This window comes from Oncorhynchus mykiss, chromosome 6, assembly GCF_057628025.1.
Source record: "Oncorhynchus mykiss isolate SJ-2025 chromosome 6, ASM5762802v1, whole genome shotgun sequence".
Taxonomy (NCBI): Eukaryota; Metazoa; Chordata; class Actinopteri; order Salmoniformes; family Salmonidae; genus Oncorhynchus; species Oncorhynchus mykiss.
Window position 1 is genome coordinate 48,758,729 of NC_143027.1, and position 25,564 is coordinate 48,784,292.

General features: G+C 42.9%; 3 protein-coding genes across 4 annotated transcripts in view; 1 reads left to right on the forward strand and 2 right to left on the reverse strand.

The window, feature by feature from the left end:
• Positions 1-983: 983 nt before the first annotated feature.
• On the reverse strand, positions 984-8,437 carry nacc2l (NACC family member 2-like). 2 transcript variants are annotated; one of them, XM_090238070.1, is made up of 6 exons: positions 8,302-8,437; positions 7,378-7,931; positions 6,792-6,965; positions 2,791-2,896; positions 2,499-2,596; positions 984-2,372 (listed from the first exon to the last, which is right to left on the reverse strand). In XM_090238070.1, exons 2-6 carry the CDS (start codon positions 7,880-7,882, stop codon positions 1,807-1,809), a joined length of 1,449 nt encoding a protein of 482 aa, XP_090094196.1. In that variant the 5' UTR covers positions 7,883-7,931; positions 8,302-8,437; the 3' UTR covers positions 984-1,806. The 2 variants fall into 2 exon arrangements, with proteins under 2 accessions (XP_090094196.1, XP_021462343.1); XM_021606668.3 differs by having other exon boundaries at positions 7,087-7,931; positions 8,302-8,414.
• On the forward strand, positions 3,407-4,818 carry LOC149982888 (uncharacterized). Its single transcript, XM_090238071.1, has 2 exons — positions 3,407-4,118; positions 4,264-4,818. Exons 1-2 carry the CDS (start codon positions 4,044-4,046, stop codon positions 4,534-4,536), a joined length of 348 nt encoding a protein of 115 aa, XP_090094197.1. The 5' UTR covers positions 3,407-4,043; the 3' UTR covers positions 4,537-4,818.
• Positions 8,438-17,746: 9,309 nt separating the features above from the next.
• The window catches only part of qsox2 (quiescin Q6 sulfhydryl oxidase 2), a 62,287-nt gene continuing 54,469 nt past the window's right edge, over positions 17,747-25,564 (reverse strand). The window contains exons 10-12 of the mRNA XM_021606671.3: positions 22,093-22,243; positions 21,686-21,874; positions 17,747-21,459 (exon numbers count right to left, since the gene is read on the reverse strand). Coding sequence (XP_021462346.3) covers positions 20,963-21,459; positions 21,686-21,874; positions 22,093-22,243 — 837 coding nt within the window. The 3' untranslated portion in view covers positions 17,747-20,962. The remainder of the gene's footprint in view (positions 21,460-21,685; positions 21,875-22,092; positions 22,244-25,564) is intronic.

Here is a 25,564-nt window from a genome sequence, read left to right on the forward strand (position 1 = left end):
TGGAATCTTCCATGGATCTGTTGGAGCGGTAGGATAATTGCCGTGGGTCCAGTGTGCCTGGAATGCTGGCCTTGATGTGGGCCATGACCAGCCTCTCGAGGCACTTCATGATGACTGGGGTGAGTGAGACTGGTCGGTAGTCATTTGGGAATGTCACCTTGTTTTTCGTGGGCACTGAGACAATGGTAGTCTCCTTGAAGCAGGTGAGGACTACAGCCAGGGACAGGTTGAAGATGTCTGAGAAGACGCTCACCAGCTGGTCAGCACACACTCTGAGAATGTGGCCAGGGATGCCAACTGGTCTGGCGGTTTTGTGAGTATTCACTCTTGAGAGTTTTCTTCACGTCAGCCTCAGAGTGAAAGCACTTGGTTGTCCGGAGCAGCGAGTGTCTTCCTGGATGGCTCGGTATTGTCTGCCTCGAAGCGACCATAGAATGTGTTAAGCTCATCTGGGAGGGAAGCTTCGGTGGGCACCACACAGCTAGATTTGCCTTTGTAGTCTGTAGTCCTTGCCACGTGTCGCGAGTCTAGGTTGTCGAACATCAATTAAAGTTTGAGTCTGCACTGTCTTTTTGCGTCACTAATGGATGAGGAGCTCGTAACTGCTTGCCTTGTACGCATCGCGCCCCACCGAGTCATCAGGGTCCGTTCTGCTGACATTGAATGCTGCAGTATGGGCTCTGAGCATGGTACGGGGATCTCTGTTGATCCAGGGTTTTTAGTTGGGGCATGTCCGGATTGCTATTGTGGGAACAATATCAACACATTTCCTAATGAAGCCTCTGATTGATGGTGTATATTCCTCAATGTTGATGGATGAGTCCTGGGTGGATGAATCTTTCAACAAATTCCAATCAGTAATATCAAAACAGTACTGGATATAAGGTAAAGAACAGATCAATCTCACTGGGGCTATACCTTCAATGCATCGCAGTGGACCGACAGTTTGAAGCTGATTAAAATAAAGGAATATAGAAGCAATATTGTGTGGCCTCCCCATTTTGTTATTGGTAATGTTTACCTTATTCAGTGCCAACAGTTGATTATATAGATGAACATAATGTCACATTAGAGGTAATTAGGTGGAAGCAGAACAATTAGAAAACAGAATTCAATAAAGAAGTGTTTGCTGCACTTTATTTTAAGGAACAGAAATTGCTTGGTATTTTCTAGGAAATTGTGAGGTATTAATGGGTACTTTCTGCTACTTACTTCAAAGACCTTTAAACTATTGGTAACTACCTGGTACCAAATGGTGCTGAGTGGTGCTACTTGCATTGAGCCTCAAATAAACAAATGTCGGTTATAGGTTATTATAATTGTTTACTTGCATTTTACAATGCAATTTCTATGTATTTCTATTTCTATGTAAAATACCAGGTAATTTCTGTACTGTAAAATAAAGTGGTACCGAACTTTTGGTAGAAGTAGTGAGTCGTACATTATGACCAGTGGTGTAGTAGAGGGTAAATGCACATAAAAGCCAACCCTAGACCTCTGGTCTTGTAGGCTTTACAAGAGTACAAACGACAGACGACAACTAAAAACTCAACGTTTTTCCTCATTCGCCCCATGTCTGTTCACCCACCTTATCTATCAGCGAGTCCATCACGGTGCCACAGTAGTAGCAATTCTTCTCTTCTCCTTCAGGGAATTATTATACTGCATTTCATTTTTTCATCAGTTTTCTTTTAAGTGCATGTCTGAACTGCAATTTCTGCGATGTTACATGCAGTTGAGTAGCCAAAGCTTAAATACACATACATAGACATATATAGATTGGTGGAGAAGAGGGATGTTAGGACCTCACTGGTCATCTTCTAGCAACTTGTCCTCCTGCTGTCCTGTGTGTTTGGAGGAGGGGGAGCCCCCGGCCCCAGCCTTACCCTGTGTGCTGAGGGATGGGACCTCAGCTGCTCTCTCCAAGCACTCAGAGAGGCGTTCAGTTCCTTGGCCCGCCTGGGCTCCTCGTCCTCCTCGCTCAGGCCCATGCTCTGTCTCGGACTCAGCCAGCTCTGCTGCTGCAGCCCCCTCCTCTGACCTGGTGGTTCCCACAAACTGCAGGTGAGGTAGGAGAGTCTCTTTGCGGCTCTCGGCGTAGAGCTGCTGTTCTAGGGTCAGGTAGGACGACGTCAGGTGTCTGAAGTCCATTTCAAAGGGCAAGGCCGACGACAGCACACTTGTCTGGGATGACGCACAGGCCCTGGACTGCCCCTTGCAGGAGCTTCTGCTGCTCTCCTTGGTCTCCGGGAGCATGGACTGGATCTTGGGCAGCCAGCGCTTTCGCACACGCCGGGCGTTTGTGCACATGTCGGCTGCAATCACATTCATCTCACTCTCTTTGAAATTAGGTGCAAAGTTCTGACAGTAGACTGCAAACGAGAGGAAAGAGACAAGACAACATTGAAAGAGATGCATATTGTCAACTTTACATACAGTGTTGAGCCAACTGAATCCAGTAGGGTGTTTAACACCCGAGAAAACAGAAGGGCACCTACGTTTGACAGTGTTTAGGACTCGGTTGTCCAACGGTTTTCGGCTGGGATCATTGGTGGAGGAGCGAATTCCAGTTCCACAGCTATTGGCCAGTGTGTTTCTATGTATACAATAGCATAATCAGTATCCATATAGGGCTTTCCCTTTCTATCATTTTCTCTGCCTCCCTCTCTCATTTCCTCTGTCTAAAATGACAAAATATGCTTTATAAAGAGCTAGTAGCCTACTGTCTAGGTCCAGAATCTGGCTACGACAATATAGTTACAAATGCACTGTAGAATTTAACAGTCTAACCTGTCAAAGAAGGTGGCGAGCAGCCGACGCAGCAGCACTTTGTGCTTAATGCCGGCACACAAATGACAGTTCATCAACTGGCCACGAGTCATATATACACCAGAACCTGGGGAAAAGGACAGGGCAATGCTGCTCACGTTCACATCCATGATGAAAACAATAAAATGGCGGGCCTCCCTAATGATCTCTGTGTCCATGGTAACATCTCTGTGTTGTATGATACAGTTGTAAAGAAGAAAATATACTGTCTGCATGTGAGGGCTTAGGTCTTCAACACTACAACAGCCAATGGCCACTGACGTTTGATTTTGTAAATGTAAAAAAATCCCAAAAAATAGCAACGCCCTGCTACCTTCCCTGACTTTTCCTAAATATTCGTTTTACATTGCTCAGTTGTCAGAATTTTTCAATCACAAACAGAAAGGTATTTAGAGGCTGTTTACCTGTTGTTTTTTCATATTTTCTTCTAACTTAAGGGGCCAAGACAAATGTGGCGAAGGGTGTTGGTATAGAGGCTCTAATGCATCTCTCTCCTCATTGAATGAGTGTTGTCAATGGATGAATGGATGATAGAAACCAGATAGAAACCGATAATTGTGCACGTGACTTCACAACTGAATTTGAATGAACTGAATGATGAGGAGGAAGGTGAAGAGGGGGATTGAAATGTAATGATCTCAATGACGAGGGAGAAGGGGTTTGAATTTAGAACAATAGTGTAATGATGATAAAGAATTGTGGGGAGGTCTAATTATGTGATTCTGAAAGCCTGGAAATTGTATATTCTCAGCTCAGAGAGTCAAATCAGAAACTGAGAACAACACACAATGTGTGTCGTTCACAATGGCAAGCCGAACCAAACAAATGGACACACGGACAGCATTGCACATGCTGTAGAATTTAGATGAGCTGGAATTGGATGGAGGATCGGATATTGAGCTTGAGATCAACGTTTCTGATGAAGATTATTCATCTGATTCGAGACTCTGCCTCTGATGCCTGAGCCTCGCCGCAGCAAAACCAGAACAGGGCCAACTGAGACGGCGATCCTACCTGCCACAGTGAGACAGGAGTCTGGCAAAGAAAACTAGCCTGCGCGGACCAGTGAACAAACAGAGACTGGAGCTTCCGCCCTCTGCACAAAGCAACATACCAGCGGAGCTTTACTCCACATCAGTGATGGAGAGTGGTAAAAGCAACACTCACAGTGTACAAATGGAAAATAAACAAGAGTGTTTGCAATCCTCTGCACCATGCTTCCCACTGTTGCCATCAGCAGTTACCAGAAGAAGACATCGGAGACAGTGACAGACTACAATCGCACAAAGGTATGTAGATAGCCTTTCCATCTGCCATGCAACAAATATTTTCTCCTTTCATTATATTGTCTTACGTTAAATATTATTGATATTACTATTAGTTTTATTCTATATAATTCAAACCTTTTCTATTCTATTTTGTTTTATGCAATAGCTTGGTGTGGATGCACTCGACCAGATGGCAAGACTGTACTCTGTAAAAGGAGGTACTTGCCGCTGGCCTGTTGCAGTGTCCTACAACGTGATCGACGTGGCTGCTATCAATGCGCACGTGTTGTACAAGCAATGCCTTGACAAGATAGTCAGCAGAGACTTCATCATGGATCTGGCATGTGAGCTTCGTGAGAACCACATGAACGCCAAGAAAGCAGCTACAGCCGCCAAGGCAGCAGCGCGTCCTGCTCTCCCTCTTCCCTACGCACCATAGCTCCCACTCGGGAAAAAGAGGACAATGTCAAATTACGTTGTTTTAAAAAATATATCTTGTCATTGATATATTTCCACAACTTTTTCTTTATGGAATTCATCCTTTACAATTGTTCATGCACTGGTGGTTTTATTTAGGAATACATCAAATCACTTGACCTGAGCACCTGACTGGTTATATTACTATATATTTTTTGTTTTCTACTTTGTCAGAGAAGCTGTAACTGGACTGTAACACTTACTATAACTATTACTAATCTACAAATAAAGTTGCTCAAATGTATTGCACTAATGTTTTTATTGTGATGGAAACGAAAATAGGCTGTATGCCTACCTTTTTCGCTAGGACTTTGTAGAATTATACAAAACACATCATTGACTCTACCCCCCCCCCCAAAAAAAACTATTGTTTTTATATCTAGTCATATACAGTGGGGCAAAAAAGTATTTAGTCAGCCACTAATTGTGCAAGTTCTCCCACTTAAAAAGATGAGAGAGGCCTGTAATTTTCATCATAGGTACACTTCAACTATGACAGACAAAATGAGAAAAAACAATCCTGAAAATCACATTGTAGGATTTTTAATAAATGTATTTGCAAATTATGGTGGAAAATAAGTATTTGGTCACCTACAAACAAGCAAGATTTCTGGCTCTCACGGACCTGTAACTTCTTCTTTAAGAGGTTCCTCTGTCCTCCACTCGTTACCTGTATTAATGGCACCTGTTTGAACTTGTTATCAGTATAAAAGACACCTGTCCACAACCTCAAACAGTCACACTCCAAACTCCACTATGGCCAAGACCAAATAGCTGTCAAAGGACACCATAAACAAAATTGTAGACCTACACCAGGCTGGGAAGACTGAATCTGCAATAGGTAAACAGCTTGGTTTGAAGAAATCAACTGTGGGAGCAATTATTAGGAAATGGAAGACATACAAGACCACTGATAATCTCCCTCGATCTGGGGCTCCACGCAAGATCTCACCCCGTGGGGTCAAAATGATCACAAGAACGGTGAGCAAAAATCCCAGAACCAGACGGGGGGACCTAGTGAATGACCTACAGAGAGCTGGGACCAAAGTAACAAAGCCTACCATCAGCAAGGGCATTAGATATGAAACGTGGCTGGGTCTTTCAGCATGACAATGATCCCAAACACACCGCCCGGGCAACGAAGGAGTGGCTTCGTAAGAAGCATTTCAGAGTCCTGGAGTGGCCTAGCCAGTCTCCAAATCTCAACCCCATAGAACATCTTTGGAGGGAGTTGAAAGTCCGTGTGCCCAGCAACAGCCCCAAAACATCACTGCTCTAGAGGAGATCTGCATGGGCCAAAATACCAGCAACAGTGTGTGAAAACCTTGTGATGACTTACAGAAAACGTTTGACCTCTGTCATTGCCAACAAAGGGTATATAACAAAGTATTGAGATAAACTTTTGTTATTGACCAAATACTTATTTTCCACCATAATTTGCAAATAAATTCATAAAAAATCCTACAATGTGATTTTCTGGATTTTCTTTTCTCATTTTGTCTGTCATAGTTTAAGTGTACCAATGATGAAATTTACAGGCCTCTCTCATCTTTTTAAGTGGGAGAACTTGCACAATTGGTGGCTGACTAAATACTTTTTTGCCCCACTGTATATACTTCCACAAATATTTCTTCATGCAATTAATCCTTTACAATTATTCATGCACTGGCGCTTCTGCTGAGGAATATGGCAAATAATTTCACCTGCACACCTGGATTTTCTGTTTCTACTTTGTCAAAAGAATCTGTAACTGGACTGTAATACTTATTATAATTCTATTACTAATCAAATCTAGAAATAAAATGTATCAAATATATTACACTAATGTTTTATTATAAAGGAAATGAAAATAGGCTTTACGTTTTTCCGTAGGACTTTGTAGAATTATATTTTTAAAAAAACTTGACACCATCTAAACAAATAACTATTGTTATATTTTTACATGGATATATTTCTATTAGCATTTCTTTATGCAATTTATCCTTTACAATATATTTTCAAGAGTTGGTGCTTATGTTTGCACACCTTGCAGGTTGATATTCATCTGATGCGGACGCTAAAGGGGACTCCCAGCAATGTTCTCTAGCGGGTCCTTAAAGGCGGAAAGGCCCAGCGGTTCCAGTGTTAACTGAGTCAGTGCTTGAGGCGAGCTGAGATGCACCATAGACATACATATTATAGATTGGCCTATATCAGGGGTCACTGCTTATGTCTTACCTCCCACCAGCTCCACCTTCTCCCCGGGATCCCCTTCTGTGTACAGGGTGGGGTGGCAGCGGTAGCCAATCTGGCTGATGAGACTGGGTGGCAGCGCCATCGTGTCCCTGCCGATCAGCACACAGCGCCTCTCAGTGGCCAGAGGTAGGGACAACACGTCCAACTTATCCTGCACTGGGGGGAACAAGTGGAGGCAGAATTTCAATACTAGACAGTGTATTCTAAAGCTGAAGTTGTGTTTCAAATAAGAACTACTGGTGCTTCAAAAAAGTAACACAGAGGATGGATAATTTACTGCTGTAGGAGTTGGTTGGGTGCCCATAATTCTGCCCATAAACCCCGTTTGTATTGCTGCTGCCGTAGAACTCCTCTTCAAACTCCTCCTCGTTGGGGTGGGAAGTGGGGCTGTCAGTGGCTGGGAGGCTGGAGGCCCCTGGGCTAGAGCGCTCCCCAGAGGCCATAGGGTACGACTGTACTCCGGGTACAATACCACTCCCTCCTGCCCTCATGTAACATTGTGCACTGCTCCTTGTGGCGTAGCCCTTGAGGCCCTTAGCTGTGTGCTCCTCACTCATTGGGGACTCACATCTTTCCTGCTTAATCCTACAAGTGGCCATTAGTGTGTCGCCTGGCAACAGGGCCGGATGGCTGTAGTTGGGGCTTGACGGTTCGAAGCCCAGATCCTCGGTGGTGGCCGTCTGGGAATCGCAGTGTGGAGAGTTGGCCTTTAGCATGAGATTCATCCTGCGCTCCACAATGTTCTGGATCTGGAGGTAGCCGGCCGTGTACATGAGCACGAGCTGTTCGCTGGCGGCCATGGTCAGCCTGCCCGTGTAGCAGAAGGAGAGGATCTGCTGGAAGCAGGACGGGGTGACCGAGGAGGGTAGTTCAAACATGCCCTGAGAGCTGCCGCTGAACAGGTCTCTGAAGTAGAGGCTGCTGGCGGCCAGCACGGCGCGGTGGGCCTTAAAGGACTGGCCATTGACCATGACGGCCACATCACAGTACTGGCCCTGCAGGCGCTGCTCGTTCAGACTCTCCAGCACAGAGCTGCCAAAGTTGGGGATCTCCACATGCAGGAGCTGGGACATTATGATGAGAGCAGGTCTTCACTGGAGACAGGACCGGCTGAAAGGGCATCTGCCGAGAAAGACAGATAGAGGAGATGGAGAAAAAAGTTATCCACATTCAGACAATACAACATGCATATTAATATGCTATTTAAAAAAGAGTAAGAGTTCACAGTATCTTTGCAACTATTTCCAACAAAAAATGTCAGTAAGCTAACATTTATTTTCCAGAACTTATACAGTTAATACAGAGGAATGAGATGCAAGTTTTGAACTGCTCTGCATATGCTTTCAGGTATTCAATAGACTGTACTAACTGTTACCTGCACAGAAAGTCAGCCAACACTCATCCTCCTATTACAAACAGTCTCTAACCTGTACTGCACAGTCCTCTCTATACAAGTCATACATAAATTCAGAATAAAGATAAGGTTGCCCACCAGAAAGAACAGAAGCACTCCAATTCTCTCCTTCTCCATTCGAGACTGAGGTGGTAGAAGAGGGTGAGGTTCTCTATGCACAATCAATGCAACGTCTAGCGTATGTGTCACAGGGAAAGGGGGGTAGGCTATAGACACAGACAGAGGAAGGGAGGGTGTGAGACGGAGAGGAGGAGTCATTTAAGGACATAGAGAGAGCTAATGCGGATAACTGCCCTGCAGAGGGTGACTGTGTACTATAGAGCTGGGAAATGGAGACATGTATTACATACCTCATCTGTTTCAGAGATTAATAAGACGGAAGATTGATTGTTACTGAGACCGTCTAAAATACAGAAGACAGATGAAGAGCTCCGGCATACGGGTTGTCACGCACACTATGGTATAATACTGTCGACTTATGTTCTTTACAGTAGATGATCTACACTGTGTGATCAGACAGCCTGTGTGCCAAGACTTGGGCAAATGCACAGCGCTGCAATGCAGTGCCTGTCCCAACTTGGCATGCTGAGTACATAGTGTGCATACTGCGTCTATGTGCCAACTAGGAGCCAGACACACAGGACACTGCACACAAATGACTACTCGTCTGTGATTAAAGAAAGAGCTGGATGTGCCTGTTATTTCTTATAATATGGCAAGGATAACTCATAGGTTATGGAGGATAAGTGGGTATTATCCAATACTGCTGGGATTATTGTCTAAAGACTATATTGAAAAGGATATTCTTGCAATTAAAGATTGAGGAAGGGCATGACAACTTGATTTTGAAAGTCAGCTTCTGATTATCTAGCCAGCATTAATGTAGGATTTGTACTGCAGTGATAATCTAATGGTTATCTGCAGATGTGATGTTAGTAGTGGACTGATTAATAATAATATGTATTTTTCTAATGAATTGACACCCCTCCAAACATAGACTAGAGGTAAAAGGATTTTGATATATTAAAAGGCACAATCTGTAATTTCAACAGCCTGACCCTGCCACTGTAAATGAATAGAGCTGAGGAAATGTAACCACTTTTGGATTAATTTGGAGCTATGGATACAACACTAACATCATAGTTTTAAACATGGTGGGGCAATTGTAAAGTGCTATTGCGTGTCAGCGCCAGATTTCTAACAGTGGTCACAACCGGAGCTTCACAATGAGCTAATAACAATCTTTATTGCACATAAACAAGAAAGGGTAGCACTTTACAGTAAGGTTCCATTTGTAAATGGTTTGTAATTGTTATTAACTGTTAATTAATCATTTGTAAATGCATTATCAGCAATTAATAATTGGGTTATAACAAATTGGTCAAAACAGTGTGATAGCCAGTCAGTGCTTGCCAAATAGTGAGCTACTATTTACCTCCAACTATTAACCATTTATAAATACACTTACAAATGCGTATAATATTGAACGCTTATGTACTGTATCATGCAAACTTTTTCCCAATGGTTGCACAGTTAAACAATATTTATTTTCTCACTTTTGGATGTGATGCATTCTTGCTCTGTTCCAGGAACAGAAATGTTTGGTTTCAGACCGATGGTCAACTCCCACGATGGGTCTTACATCTGAAACCCTGATGATACATTGGTACACTTTAACTCTATATCTCAAGATCTCAAGTCATATTATTGGTGTGGTTTGCGGGTTTCTGAAAAATTCCCTGTGAAACAGGCTTGAAATACAGACGACCTGGAACGTGCCCCGAATGTTGTTGACACTGACATCATGTGACAGTGCGTCGTGAAGAATCATGATGGACGAGGTTATGAGAAGTGTGCAAAGGCCAGAGAGAAGAGATTGCGCGAAAGAAACGTTCACAAGATACACATTTTCACACAGGAGAAATTCTCTATGTAATTTGTTTCACTTTTGAATACAGAAGTTCTGCTGTATAATTTAGCATGCTGCTCAGCTAGCTAACGTTTGCTAGCACCTCTGTCGTACCTAGGTAGCTAGGAAATATTAACCACAGATAGACATTTCACTGGAATGCATTTCAATTAACAGGTGTGCCTTCTTAAAAGTTAATTTGTGGAATTTCTTTCCTTCTTTATGCCTTTGAGCCAATCAGTTGTGTTGTGACAAGGTATGGGGTGGTATACAGAAGATAGCCCTATTTGGTAAAAGACTAAGTCCATATTATGGCAATCTGGAAAATTTCAAGAACTTTGAAAGTTTCTTCAAGTGCAGTAGCAAAAACCATCACAAGCACTATGATGAAACTGGCTCACACGAGGACCGCCACAGGAATGGAAGACCCAGAGTTAACTCTGCTGAAGAGTTCAAGTAACAGACACCTCTCAACGTCAACTGTTCAGAAGAGACTGTGGATCAGGCCTCCATGGTCGAATTGCTGCAAAGAAACCACTACTAAAGGACACCAATAAGAAGAGACTTGCTTGGGCCAAGAAACACGTGCAATGGACATTAGTCCGGTGGAAATGTGTCCTCTGGAGTCCAAATTGGAGATATTTGATTCCAACCGCCATGTCTTTTTGAGACACGGTGTGGGCGAACGGATGATTGCCGCATGTGTATTTCTGACTATAAAGCATGGAGGAGGTGTTATGGTGTGGGGGTGCTTTGCTGGTGACACTGTCTGTGATTTATTTAGAATTCAAGGCACACTTAACCAGCATGGCTACCACAGCATTCTTCAGCGATACACCATCCCATCTGGTTTGGGCTTAGGGGGACTATCATTTGTTTTTCAACAGGATAATGACCCAACACACCTCTAGGCTGTGTAAGGGCTATTTTACCAAGGAGAGTGATGGAGTGTTGCATCAGATACATGACCTCCACAATCCCCCGACCTCAACCAAATTGAGATGGTTTGGTATGAGTCGGACAGCAGAGTGAAGGAAAAGCAGCCAACAAGTGCTCAGCATATGTGGGAACGCATTCAAGACTGGATAAGCATTCCGGGTGAAGCTGGTTGAGAGAATGCCAAGAGTGTGCAAAGCTGTCAAGGCAAAGGGTAGCTACTTTAAAGAATCTGAAATATAAAATCTATTTTGATTAACATTTTTTTGTTTACGACATGATTCCATGTGTTATTTCACAGTTTTGATGTCTTCACTATTTATTCTACAATGTAGAAAATTGTTAAAATAAAGAATAACCCTTGAATGAGTATGTGTTCTAACATTTTTGACCGGTAGTGTATATTCATTTTGGTAACTTCGTTATGTTTGTAGGTCTGTCACTTTGAAATAAGGTACACTCAGATCTTAGACATACAGTACTCATAGGCAGTATTTGGTACTCATCACTACATACATGTGAGAAGATTCAACACATGTTCAGTCAATGAATGGTGGGTATGAAGACCAAAACGTTCAACGCTGTGAGAGGATACCTCCTCCATTGTTTCCCCAACCGAAGGTATTACAGTTACCATTTCACACCAGAACATTCACCATACTTGGACTATCACAGAGATGTGATGTTGATTGAGTAATGTCGATGATGTAAATTTAGCCAGAGCATCAGGGTTTCAAAGGTCGGTCAAGACACATCATGAAAACCAACCTCTTCAGTTCCTGGGTCAGAGCAACAATGCATCATCACACCTAAAAAGGGAGACATGAACTATTCAGCTACTGAAAATAAGGTTGCATGATGATACAGAAGGGTTCAACTTATAAGCATTTGTAAGTGCATTTATAAATGGTTAATAACGGGAGGTAAATATTGTTTCTGTATTTATTATGGATCCCCATTAGCTGCCAAGGCATCGGGTACTCTTCCTGGGGTGCAGCAACATAAGACCGTTACATACAGTTTAAATACTACATGACATGACATTTCATAACACCTTACCCAACACATTCAGTGTGTTCCCTCAGGTCACCACCACAAAGTTACAATACAACATCCATGTGCACATGTGTGTAGAGTTTGTGTCTTATCTTGTGTATGTCTATGCCTGGGGATTGTGAAGAGACCTTTGGTGGCATGTCTTGTGGGGTATACATCGGTGTCTATATGCTAGTAGTTTAAACAGACACCTCAGTGCAATTCAGCATGTCAACACTTCTTACAAAAACAAGTAATGATTTAGTATCTCCTCCACTTTGAGCAATGAGAGATTTACATGCATATCATTAATGTTAGCTCTCTGTGTACATTTAATGGCCAGCCATGCTGCCCTGTTCTGGGCAAATTGTAATTTTCCGAGGTCCCTCCTTGTAGCACCTGACCACACGACTGAACAGTAGTCCAGGTGTGACAAAACTAGAGCCTGTAGGACCTGCCTTGATAGTGTTGTTAAAAAGGCAGAGTGCACTTTATTATGGACAGATTTATCCCATTTTAGCTACTGTTGTATCATGTTGACCATGACAGTTAACAAGCCAGGGTTAATCCAAGCAGTTTATTCACCTCAACTTGCTCAATTTCCACATTATTTAGTACAATATTTAGTTGAGGTTTATGATTTAGTGAATGATTTGTCCCAACTACAATGCTTTTGGAAATATTTAGGACTAAATTATTCCTTGCCACCCATTCTGAAACTATCTGCAGCAGTTTGTTGAGTGTTGCAATCATTTCACTCGCTGTAGTGACGTGTATAGTGTTGAGTCATCCGCATGCATAGCCACACTGGCTTTACTCAAGGCCAGGGGCATGTCATTAGTAAAGATTTTTAAAAGGTATGTGGCCTAGACAGCTGCCCTGGGGAATTTGTGATTATACCTGGATGTTGAAGAGGCTCCCATTAAAAGAACACCATCTGTGTTCTGTTAGACAGGTAACTATCCATAACATCTACGTTTTTCTATTGACAGACTATGATCAATAATATAAAAAGCCGCACTGCAGTCTAACAAAACAGCTCCCATAATCTTTTTATCATCAATTTCACTCTTCAGTCAATCTTCAGTCATTAGTCCAAGTGCTGTGCTTGAATGTCCTTCTATAATCTATAAGCGTGCTGAAAGTCTGCCAATTTGTTTACAGTAAAAAAGCATTGTATTTGGTCAAACACATTTTTTTCCAGAAGATTACTAAGGGTTCGTAATAGGCTTATAGGTCGGCTATTTGAGCCAGTAAAGGGGGCTTTACTATTCTTGCTTAGCGTAAAAACTTTTGCTTCCCTCCAGGCCTGAGGGCACACACTTTCAAGTAGGCTTAAATTGAAGATAGGGCAAATTGGAGTGGCAATATCATCTGCTATTATCCTCAGTAACTTTCCATCCAAGTTGTCAGACCCCAGTGGCTTATCATTGTTACAGACAATTTTTTCCACTTCTTTCACACTCACAATTTACAAAATTCAAATGTCATAATTTGATCAGTTATACTTATGCATGTCATGCCTAAATTTGCTAATCTTGCCAATGGAAAAAAATCATTAAAGTAGTTGGCAATATCAGTGGGTTTTGAGAAGAATGAGCCATCTGATTTAATGAAAGGAGATGAATTTGCATTTTGCCAAAATTTTAAGGTGCTCCAAATCTTATCATTCTTTATGTAATTTATCTTTGTTTCATAGCGTAGTTTCTTCTTTTAATTCAGTTTAGTGACATAATTTGCAGTACATTTGCCAATCGGTACTGCAGCCAGACTTATTTGCCATTCCTTCTGTTATTTACAGTTGAAGTGGGAAGATTACATACACTTAGTTTGGAGTCATTAAAACTCATTTTCCAACCACTCCACAAAATTCTTGTTAACAAACTATAGTTTTGGCAAGTCAGTTAGGACATCTACTTTGTGCATGAAAAGTAATTTTTTCCAACAATTGTTTACAGATTATTTAACTTATAATTAATTCACTGTATCACAATTCCAGTGGGTCAGAAGTTTACATACACTAAGTTGACTGTGCCTTTAAACAATTTGGAAAATCTCAGAAAATTGTGTCATGGCTTTAGAAGCTTCTGATTGGCTAATTGTCCTGTACTCATGCTCCTGGATAGCACAACATTTTTGCTCCAGGATCTGAGACATTTCTCACCATTGAGCTGCCCAATAAAACGGCCAGAGAAAGGAATGGAGAAATCCTCCTATTCCCACCCCTTAGACAATTTGTTGAACCTTTCACCAGCCCACGAGAAGCAGGATAGTGTACGCTCGCTGCTCCCGGAGATCGGTCCAGACCTCCCATAGCAGGCAGTGCGCTGTCAGCTCCAGAGAGAGAGAGGAGCGAAACTCGACAACGAAGCCGCTGCTGGAGTCAATATACACTGCTCAAAAAAATAAAAAGGAACACTAAAATAACACATCCTAGATCTGAATGAATGAGATATTCTTATTAAAATACTTTTTTCTTTACATAGTTGAATGTGCTGACAACAAAATCACACAAAAATTATCAATGGAAATCAAATTTATCAACCCATGGAGGTCTGGATTTGGAGTCACACTCAAAATTAAAGTGGAAAACCACACTACAGGCTGATCCAACTTTGATGTAATGTCCTTAAAACAAGTCAAAATGAGGCTCAGTAGTGTGTGTGGCCTCCACGTGCCTGTATGACTTCCCTACAACGCCTGGGCATGCTCCTGATGAGGTGGCGGATGGTCTCCTGAGGGATCTCCTCCCAGACCTGGACTAAAGCATCCGCCAACTCCTGGACAGTCTGTGGTGCAATGTGGCGTTGGTGGATGGAGCGAGACATGATGTGCTCAATTGGATTCAGGTCTGGGGAACGGGCGGGCCAGTCCATAGCATCAATGCCTTCCTCTTGCAGGAACTGCTGACACACTCCAGCCACATGAGGTCTAGCATTGTCTTGCATTAGGAGGAACCCAGGGCCAACCGCACCAGCATATGGTCTCACAAGGGGTCTGAGGATCTCATCTCGGTACCTAATGGCAGTCAGGCTACCTCTGGCGAGCACATGGAGGGCTGTGCGCCCCCCCCCCCCAAAGAAATGCCACCCCACACCATGACTGACCCACCGCCAAACCGGTCATGCTGGAGGATGTTGCAGGCAGCAGAACGTTCTCCACGGCGTCTCCAGACTCTGTCACGTCTGTCACGTGCTCAGTGTGAGCCTGCTTTCATCTGTGAAGAGCACAGTGCACCCGTGGCGAATTTGCCAATCTTGGTGTTCTCTGGCAAATGCCAAACGTCCTGCACGGTGTTGGGCTGTAAGCACAACCCCCACCTGTGGACATCGGGCCCTCATACCACCCTCATGGAGTCTGTTTCTGACCGTTTGAGCAGACACATGCACCTTTGTGGCCTGCTGGAGGTCATTTTGCAGGGCTCTGGCAGTGCTCCTCCTTGCACAAAGGCGGTGGTAGCGGTCCTGCTGCTGGGTTGTTGCCCTCCTCCACGTCTCCTGATGTACTGGCCTGTCTCCTGGTAGCGCCTCCATGCTCTGGACACTACGCTGACAGACACAGCAAACCTTCTTGCCACAGCTCGCATTGATGTGCCATCCTGGATGAGCTGCACTACCTGAGCCACTTGTGTGGGTTGTAGACTCCATCTCATTCTACCACTAGAGTGAAAGCACCGCCAGCATTCAAAAGTGACCAAAACATCAGCCAGGAAGCATAGGAACTGAGAAGTGGTCTGTGGTTATCACCACTCCTTTATTGGGGGTGTCTTGCTAATTGCCTATAATTTCCACCTGTTGTCTATTCCATTTGCACAACAGCATGTGAAATGTATTGTCAATCAGTGTTGCTTCCTAAATGGACAGTTTGATTTCACAGAAGTGTGATTGATTTGGAGTTACATTGTGTTGTTTAAGTGTTCCCTTTATTTTTTTGAGCAGTGTAGTTGGAGTCAGCACTGCCGTCAGACACAGGCAATCCCAGCGATGAAGGCACAGGTAGATCAGGCACCAGTGCAGCGAAACTATTCCTTAAATCAATCTGCTCCGAATCTCTCGCAGTCAAGCCTGTCCGTTTAGCAGCATGCCGCTGTTCTCCGTCTACTTCATTACAGGATTGAGGAGAAGTAGATAGAAACAACTTCCATGGCAGGCAAGTTTGAGGTAGCACAGGCCATTTGGATAGGGACAGATGACAATGCGGGCAAACACATACCAGTTATTGCACTATTTTGACCAATGCGATATAACCGTTTATTAATAGTTTATAATGCATTTACAAATTATTAACTGTTAATAACGGAATTATAACACCCTTCACAAATTGAACCTTAATGTAAATCAAAGGTAAACAAAAAATAACCAGGAGATGGAGAGGCCATTGTAACCTGTAACAGATTGTAAGGTGCCTATCAAGGTTGCTACAATATTAAAGATCCTGAGCATTAAAAGATTTCACGTTTTTTTTTGCCGCCACCTCGTTCTATTTTTCAGCATTTCTTTGTACAGTAACTAATCACGGCCTATCTCACGTTGACGATAGATTGAACTGCACTCACGCTGCCTTGACTTCAAGGTTTTTAAAAAAAAGACAGACAATCGCATCCGACATTCTGTAGGGTGAATGTGAGGCAATATTACAGTCAGGCAACAGTCCTTCTCCAATCTTCTAATATTACTGTAATGTACACAAATAAAAAGCATTTTGCGTACATTTGTGTAAAAACACATTTCCTTTTGAGTACTCAAAGTAAATCATAACTAGAAATATTTTTAACTCGAATAGGGCATAAGGTAAAGATGAACACAACAACTATCTACTTGGGGCTGTTCCAGGAAGTAGGATTAATGAGACAGCCAGTGAACTGTACCAAATCATCTTAAATAACTTATTTTCGAGAAATATACTTGAAATTGGCACGGTATAATTGACTCGTCAAAACAACAATGCATATTCAAGTTTAGCTTAAATCAGAAAATCAAGAGTTAATTTGACTGCATATCAAAGTTAGCTGGCTTTATGGAACACTCCACCAGCGTTGTGGTTGTTTGCAGGTAGGCCTAAATGCTTGCTGCTTGCTGGACAACAACCTCTTCTCAAGTCTAAACGGGATCCTGGGACGTCACACCATTGACATAAAAGATGTCAACAGTTAATGTAAGGGAATGTAAGGGTTAAGGTTAGGTAAGGGTAGTAGTTATGGTAGGGACGTCCCACGGATCCCTGATAGCACTAACCATTCTCAATCTGGGTTGGTCCGGGAATACGTGAATATTTACCCTGTGTTAAATTATACTTAAGTGGTTGGGCCAGTTATTATAATGCCAGATTTTTTATTATTCAAACAAAGTACAATTTCAAATGATCTATTATCAACTCTTGAAACTAAATGAAAAAATAAGAATGCACAGAGACCAAAAATAAATGAAATAGTAAGAAATATAAATTAAATGCAGTAGAGTAAAAATTTAAATTAAAATCAATGATTTCCAGCAGCTCAAAAGTAGTATGTGACAAAACGGTTTGTGCAACTTGTCCATCACTTTTTCAACATGAAATAGCAGTGACAAGTCTTGACACATTTAAATGCATTTTCTCCACATAAGCGAGAACACACACTAGAAGTAACAAACAAATGAACACCTATTTACATAATTTGGTTTTATTTTCCAGACAATCTGACCGAGCTACATTGTGTAGCAAATTGTACAATGAATTGAGTTGCAAGTCTTCAAGTAAGCTTTGTCTATGTTTATGTGGCATAATATTATTTATTTCACAAAATTGATCAGGGAAGTCAATTTACACTTAAAATGTTCAAGTATACCACCAATCTATTGTGAATTCAAAGTTCCAATACAGTTACTTTTGGCAAAAAAACAAACAAAAAACATTATCAAGGACCAGCACCTGGAACAAAACATATATGTTCTATTCACAATATTGTAGAGCATTCTATTTTGAGAAGCACAAAGTCTAACTTGGTTCAGAGCTACAGTAAGTGGTTCCATTCCTACCTGCATATCACATGCATTACATTAAGTCTCAAATTAGAGGAACATTGCAGTTAGCTGAAAAGCGTGCCCAATTTCAGATATAGAAACACACAACATTTCATAAAACCAGAATGCAGATTAGCAATTTTGTGACTCAATGCTATTTACTCCATCATGTCACCATCGGACAAGTTTCTATCCAATGTTTGTGTCATTTTATGCATCAAATAAATCCATTTTAAGTAGAGAAATAAGCTTTTCAAAGACAATTAACAATAATGTACGGGCAGATGAACCATCAGATCACCTTTTATTAACACAAGGGTATTTGAGTAATATTGGGTGTCAGTTTTGTTTGTGTAATGCACTATGACCTATACATTCTGAAGATAACTGGCTACTGCCCTATTTGCAGAACATTACATGACCAAAAGTATGCTCGTCGAACATCTCATTCTAAAATCACGGGCATTAATATGGAGTTGGTCCCTCCTTTGCTGCTATAACAGTCTCCACTCTTCTGGGAAGGCTTTCCACTTTGTTGCCACAAAGTTGGAAGCACAGGATCATCTAGAATGTCATTGAACGCTGTATCATGAAGATTTCCCTTCATTGGAACTAAGGGGCCTTGCCCAAACCATGAAGAACAGCCCCAGGTCATTATTCCTCCCCCACCGAACTTTACAATTGGCACTATGCATTGGGGGAGGTAGCATTCTCCTGGCAACCGCCAAACCCAGATTAATCCGTCGGACTGACAGCCGGTGAAGCGCGATCCATCACTCCAGAGAACGCGTTTCCACTGCACCAGAGACCAATGGTGGCGAGCTTTACACATTTACATATTAGGCTTATGTGCGGCTGCTTGGCCATGGAAACCCATTTCATGAAGCATCCGACGAACAGTTCTTGTGCTGACATTGCTTACAGAGGCAATTTTGAACTCGGTAGTGAGTGTTGCAACCGAGGACATAAGATTTTTACAAACCTACATCACTCGGCGGTCCAGTTCTGTGTGCTTGTGTACCCTACCACTTTGCGGCTGAGCCGTTGTTCCTCTTAGACATTTCCACTTCAGAATAACAGCACTTACAGTTGACCGGGGCAGCTCCAGTAGGGCAGACATTTGATGAACTGACTTGTTGGAAAGGTGGCATCCTATGATGGTGCAACATTGAAAGTCACTGAGCTCTTCAGTAAGGCCATTCCACTGCCAATGTTTGTCTATGGAGATTACATGGCTGTGTGCTCGATTTTATACACCTGTCAGAAACAAGTGTGGATGAAATAGCCGAATCCACACATTTTAAGGGATGTCCACATACTTTTGTATATACACTACTGTTAAAAAGTTTGTCCATTAAAATAACATAAAATTGATCCGAAATATTGTAAATGAGAATTGTAGCTGGAAATGGCTGCCTAGAAGGTCAGCATCCTGGAGTCGCCTCTTCACTGTTGACGTTGAGACTGGTGTTTTGCGGGTACTATTTAATGAAGCTGCCAGTTGAGGACTTGTGAGGCGTCTGTTTCTCAAACTAGACACTAACGTACTTGTCCTCTTGCTTAGTTGTGCACCGTGGCCTCCCACTCCTCTTTCTATTCTAGTTATAGACAGTTTGCACTGTTCTGTGAAGGGAGTAGTACACAGCGTTGTACGAGATCTTCAGTTTCTTGGCAATTTCTCACATGGAATAGCCTTCATTTCTCAGAACAAGAATAGACTGACGAGTGTTTCTGGCCATTTTGAGCCTGTAATCGAACCCACAAATGCTGATGCTTCAGATACTCAACTAGTCTAAAGTCCAGTTTTATTGCTTCTTTAAATCAGCACAACAGTTTTCAGCTGTGCTAACAATTACAAAAGGGTTTTATAATGATCCATTAGCCCTTTAAAATTATAAACTTGGATTAGCTAATACAACGTGTCATTGGAACACAGGAGTGATGGTTGCTGATAACGGGCTTCTGTACGCCTATGTAGATATTCCATAATACAAAATAAAAAAAAGCAGTTTCCAGCTACAATTAGTCATTTACAATATTATAAAATGTCGAAACTGTATTTCCAATCAATTTGATGTTATTTTAAAATGGACAAAAAAAATATATATTTTCTTTCAAAAACAAGGACATTTCTAAGTGACCCCAAACATTTTAACGGTAGTGTATAATAGTGTATTATACCACATACTACATACTGGACTAGAATGAATGACGAAATCACGTTAAGGCCACCTAGGGTCTGGGAGAATACAGAGGTCTTCAAATGCACACCAAGTATTTGGACAACAAGCACTTGGGTAAAATAAGGCTGTACTTGCTCCTCTCTTTCTCATGGTTATGGACCGACATTAATAGGTTGTAATAAGTGATCACCTTGATACGTCTGGAAAATAATACATTGAGGTTGAAATCATAAATTCACACAGTAATATTTTAGTAGTAGTCAATACAAATATTCCAGAGGTTCACCTTAGTCCATAAAACATGACCAATACCGTTGAATTAGATAGAAAGATAGAAAAAACACTTGATTAATTGGACTCTGCCATGGTTTTATACTAAAAACAATTCCTTACCATCATAGCTAAGAGACATTGTATTGGGAATGAATTGTGTACAGTCAAGTCCTTCCCCCATGACAATGTTATGGGGTTCTGCTATGGGACTAAAACGGTTTTAACCAGTCGCAATTGTAAAATACTTCATCATCTGAAGACTGTTGCTTCACAGCAAATATTATACAGAACATAAACAAATAAATAAAAAATGCGACCTTCTAATCTGCATTTAAAAAATAAAACTCAATTCCAAAAAGAACCTCTTTGCTCAGTCAAATGTGCAGACCTGGACCAGTAGACTGCTACACATATGGACGATTGTAGCGGATCTTCCACCTTTTGGAGCGGACTCGGAAAAAGAAGAACATGACCATGAGAAAGACACAGGAGAAAGCGTAGAGCACAACGCACAGACTCATGTCCACACTGGAGAAGCCCAGACCCAGGAAGCTCACCCCCGGCCTGGTCTCCCTGTGGGCGCCTGTGCCCGCCTGCCCTGCTCCCTCCACGTCACTCTGCTTGGCATGGAGTAGGGAGCTCTCAGGGGCCACTGTCTTTACCTGTGTGGCTTTAATGGGCAGGCTGTCAGGAGATCCGACGGCCTCCTGGTTTGACTCATGCCGACTGCTGTACATGTGTTTGGGGGAGATGTTGGCGGCCCCGTAGTGCTGCTTGAGGAACATCAGCACCTTGTCTTCGTTCCACACGTGGATGCCATCCTGCTCCTCGTGGCAGATGGGGCAGAGGTCCGGGCTGGGCCACTGGGTCTTGGGGAAGTGAGGGTCTTCACTCATTGTTCCTACAGAGAGGACACAGGGTCAATAACACAGGTATAACACCAGGTCAAGTTATTGTTGGCACCACCAGTCATTTTGACCGGCCAACTCAATTCTAAACAGACGTTGCTTACTAACCTATACCACAGTATATATCTACTATACGGATTATATACTTCTAATGACAGTATATTCTCCAGGTTAGGTTTGAGATCTCAAACGATGCCGATATAGATGTAGGTTCCCCACCTGCGAGGCGTCCATTGACCTGGTTGTGTTTCCTCCAGAGCCACAGTACCGCCTGGTCCACAGACTTCACCTGGGGCAGAGACGCCACGGCCATCTCCTCAAAGTGCTTCCCACACTCCTGGCAGCCGAAGAAGTTCACAATGTACTTGCGCATTGTCTGCAGCACTGCCTTGGGATTCTCCTCCAGGCCTGATGGGACAGAAGGGAGGTGGTCAGGGGAACGAGAGAGAAGCACAGTCGATTTCTTGACAAGGCACACATTTCATTATCAACCCACAGTTGAGATATTCATGGTGGTACCAATCATGATGTTGTCATCTATTTTCAAAGGTGTGCAGTGTCGCTATGACATGGATGTTTCTTAATTACACAAGTATTTCGCTGCATGTATGTGCATGCATACATACCGGTGTTGGCCAATGCGTCGGGCCGGCTGGCCGCCTGGACAGTCAGCACATGGAACAGGGTCCACAGTGAACAGGGGTAGCCCCTCAGTCCGACTCTGCTTCCCTGGCAACCCACCCATTGCAGCTGGTCACTCAGGAACATCCCTGAAATCTGAAGGTGGTCAGGGAGAGAGTCAGAAAAACTCACTACTAAGCCACAGAGTAGATCAGGGTTATCAGATATGGTTCACTGGACTAAACAAAACTGGTCTGTCACAAGCTGCCAGTTTCGGTAATGCAGTTTGCAAAAAGTGGACCAAGGTTTTTCCATCTACTTCATACTGTATTATTAAGGCTGTAATGACATTTGTATTTGAACAGGACCGTCTAGTATGGGCTATCGGTTCACAGGATGTGCTATGCATGAGGTGAACCAAATTACAATTTTGAACACAATGTGCCAAATAGGAACATGGGAGAAAAAAAATTCTGCCACGGCGCATGTACTACAGCTGTCCACATTACATTTTGAGTGACGTTACAGAACAGCAAAATCAGACATCCCAGAGTGGTAGGCTAAACCATTCCACTGGTATTCCTCCGGAGGCGCTTTCAAGTTGCTAGTCCCACATGGAGAGAAACTTGCATTCTGATAAGCCCAGTCATTGCGAAACATTTCTAAATGCAATCATGGTAAAAACACAGTTGGAAAAAAAAAAAAAAAAAAAAGAGGCCGCCCGTCAATTTATGGGGAGTTTCTCCCATTCTTCTCTGCAGATCGTCTCAAGCTCTATCAGGTTGGATGGGGAGTGTCGCTGCACAGCTATTTTCAGGTCTCTCCAGAGATGTTCGATCTGGTTCAAGTCCGGGCTTTGGCTGGGCCACTCAAGGACATTCAGAGACCTGTCCTGAAGCCACTCCTGCGTTGTCTTGGCTGTGTGTTTAGGGTAATTGTCCTGTTAGAAGGTGACCCTTGACCCAGTCTGGGCTCCTGGGTGCTCTGGAGCAGGTTTTCATCAAGGATCTTTCTGTACTTTGCTCCGTTCATCTTTCCCTCGATCCTGACTAGTCTCCCAGTCCCTGCCGATGAAAAACATCCCCACAGCATGAACCTGCCACCACCATGCTTCACAGTAGGGATGGTGCTAGGCTTCCTCCAGACGTGACACTTGGCATTCAGGCCAAAGAGTTCAATCTTGGTTTCATCAGACCAGAGAATCTTGTTTCTCATGGTCCGATAGTCCTTTAGGCAAACTCAAAGCGGGCTGTCGTGCCTTTTCCTGAGGAGTGGCTTCCTTTCTGGCCACTCTACCTGCTGCAGTGATGGTTGTCCTTCTGGGGGGGGTTCCCATCTCCACAGAGGACCTGGAGCTCTGTCAGAGTGACCATTGGGTTCTTGGTCACCTCCCTGACAAAGGCCCTTCTCCCCCATTTGCTCAGTTTTGCCTTGGTGAAGTCAAAACTTGAAGTCACTGTGTTTTTGGGGACATTCAATGCTGCAGAAATGTTCTGGTACCCTTCCCCAGATCTGTGCATCCTCAAAATCCTGTCTCTGAGCTCTACGGACAATTCCTTCGACCTCATGGCTTGGTTTTTGCTCTGACATGCACTGTCAACTGTGGGACCTTATATAGACAGCTGTGTGCCTTTCCAAATCATGTCCAATCAATTGAATTTACCACAGGTGGACTTCAATGAAGTTGTAGAAACATCAAGGATGATAAATGGAAACAGGATGCACCCGAGCTCAATTTTGAGTCTCATAGCAAAGGGTCTGAATATTTCTGTAAATAAAGTGTTTTTAAAAATGTTGTAATACATTTGCAAAAGTTAAAAATAAATATTTTCAGTGTCATTATGGGCTATTGTGTTTAGAGTGATGAGATTATAATTGATTTAATCCATTTTAGAATAAGGCTGTAACGTAACAAAATGTGGAAAAGGTGAAGGGGTCTGAATACTTTCAAAATGCACGGAATCTCGACGATTTGGTTCTACCGTACCTACCTACATGTATAAGACTCTGTCTTTACCTTCAAGTCTTTGATGATTGAGTGTAGTCTGGCCCCACGGTGTGAAGGCAAACGGCAAGGCACTGGAGTGACAAACCACCCTTGCTGTCTCTGCCTGGCCAGCTACCCTATCTTCACTGGGCTCTGCTGCCTCTGACCCTATTATCGGGGCTGAGTCACTGGCTTGATGGTGCTCCTATTGCATCCAGCCTTCCTTCCTTTCCTCGAGCTTGTGCGGTGGGGAAATCTTTGTGGGCTATACTCAGCCATGTCTCAGGGTTGTAAATTAGTGGCCAGTTGATTTCCCTTTAGTGGTGTGGGGGCTGTGCTCTGCCAAAGTGTTATATCCTGCCTGGTTGTCCCTGTCTGGGGGTAACTTTGGTCTGGGCCACAGTTTCCACGACCCCCCCCCCCCGTCTCAGTATCCTGTATCTATACTACAATAGTCTATGTTCCCGGGGGGCTAGTGTCAGTCTGTCATATCTGGTGTAATTCTCCGGTCTTATTTGGTGTCCTGTGTGATCCCAGATATGCTTCCTCCTAATTCTCCCAACTCTCTCTCCCCTACCGGAGGACTTGAAACCTCGGATCATGTCTCTGGACTACCTGGCAGTCCCCGTCCCTAGTCCATGTGGTCGTGCTGCTGACCCAGTTTCTGCTGTTCTGCCTGCATCTATGGAACCCTGACCTGTTCACCAGACCCCCCCCCAGCATGTGATGACAGCATGTGATTACTATTTGAACATTCTATTTGACTCTTCTATGAACTTTTGAAAAACAATCTGGCTTTAATGGCCATATACTCAATCTCTACCTGGCACAGTCAGAAGAGGACTGGCCACTCCTTAGAGCCTGGATGCTCTCTAGGTTTCGTCCTAGGTTCCTGCATTTCTAGGGAGTGTTTCCTAGCCACCGTGCATTCTACATCTGCATTGCTTGCTGTCTGGGGTGTTAGGCTCGGTTTCTGTATAAAACACTTTGTGACAACTTCTGTTGTAAAAAGGGCTCTATAAATTCAATAGATTGATTGATTAAATTATTGAAACGGGGAGCCAGATACTTTCATAGCAGGAATCAACAATGTATAGGCTATTACTGTTGACCAAATTATGGTTTTAGAATAAATCTACAGGAAACATGCAAAACCACAGAAAATTACTGACATAAACAAAATGCGTCAGTAAGAGGGAGGCAATGCAATGTCTGTCAGTAATTTTCTGTTGATCGTCCCAGCTCTACTTTGAGGCCTGATACAGTAGCCTATAGGCTTGGGCTGTATACCGTACAGTGCATTCGGAAAGTATTCAGACACATTCCCGTTTTCCACATTTTGTTACGTTACAGCCTTATTATAAATGTATTAAATGAAAGGTTTTCATAATCTACAACCAATACCCAATTATGACAAAGCGAAAACAGGTCTTAGAAATTGTTGCAAAAGAATAAAAAATAAAGAAAACAAATACCTTAGACCCTTTGCT

Excerpts from the sequence above, each read along its gene's own strand:
- LOC149982888 (XM_090238071.1), top strand. The coding sequence starts at position 4,044 with ATGCTTCCCACTGTTGCCATCAGCAGTTACCAGAAGAAGACATCGGAG. Across the intron at positions 4,119-4,263 it reads CAGACTACAATCGCACAAAG|CTTGGTGTGGATGCACTCGA; the intron begins GTATGTAGATAG and ends TTTATGCAATAG.
- nacc2l (XM_021606668.3), bottom strand. The coding sequence starts at position 7,882 with ATGTCCCAGCTCCTGCATGTGGAGATCCCCAACTTTGGCAGCTCTGTG. Across the intron at positions 6,966-7,086 it reads CCCAACCAACTCCTACAGCA|TGCAGGATAAGTTGGACGTG; the intron begins GTAAATTATCCA and ends TGTTCCCCCCAG. Across the intron at positions 2,597-2,790 it reads CTCGCCACCTTCTTTGACAG|AAACACACTGGCCAATAGCT; the intron begins GTTAGACTGTTA and ends TTGTATACATAG.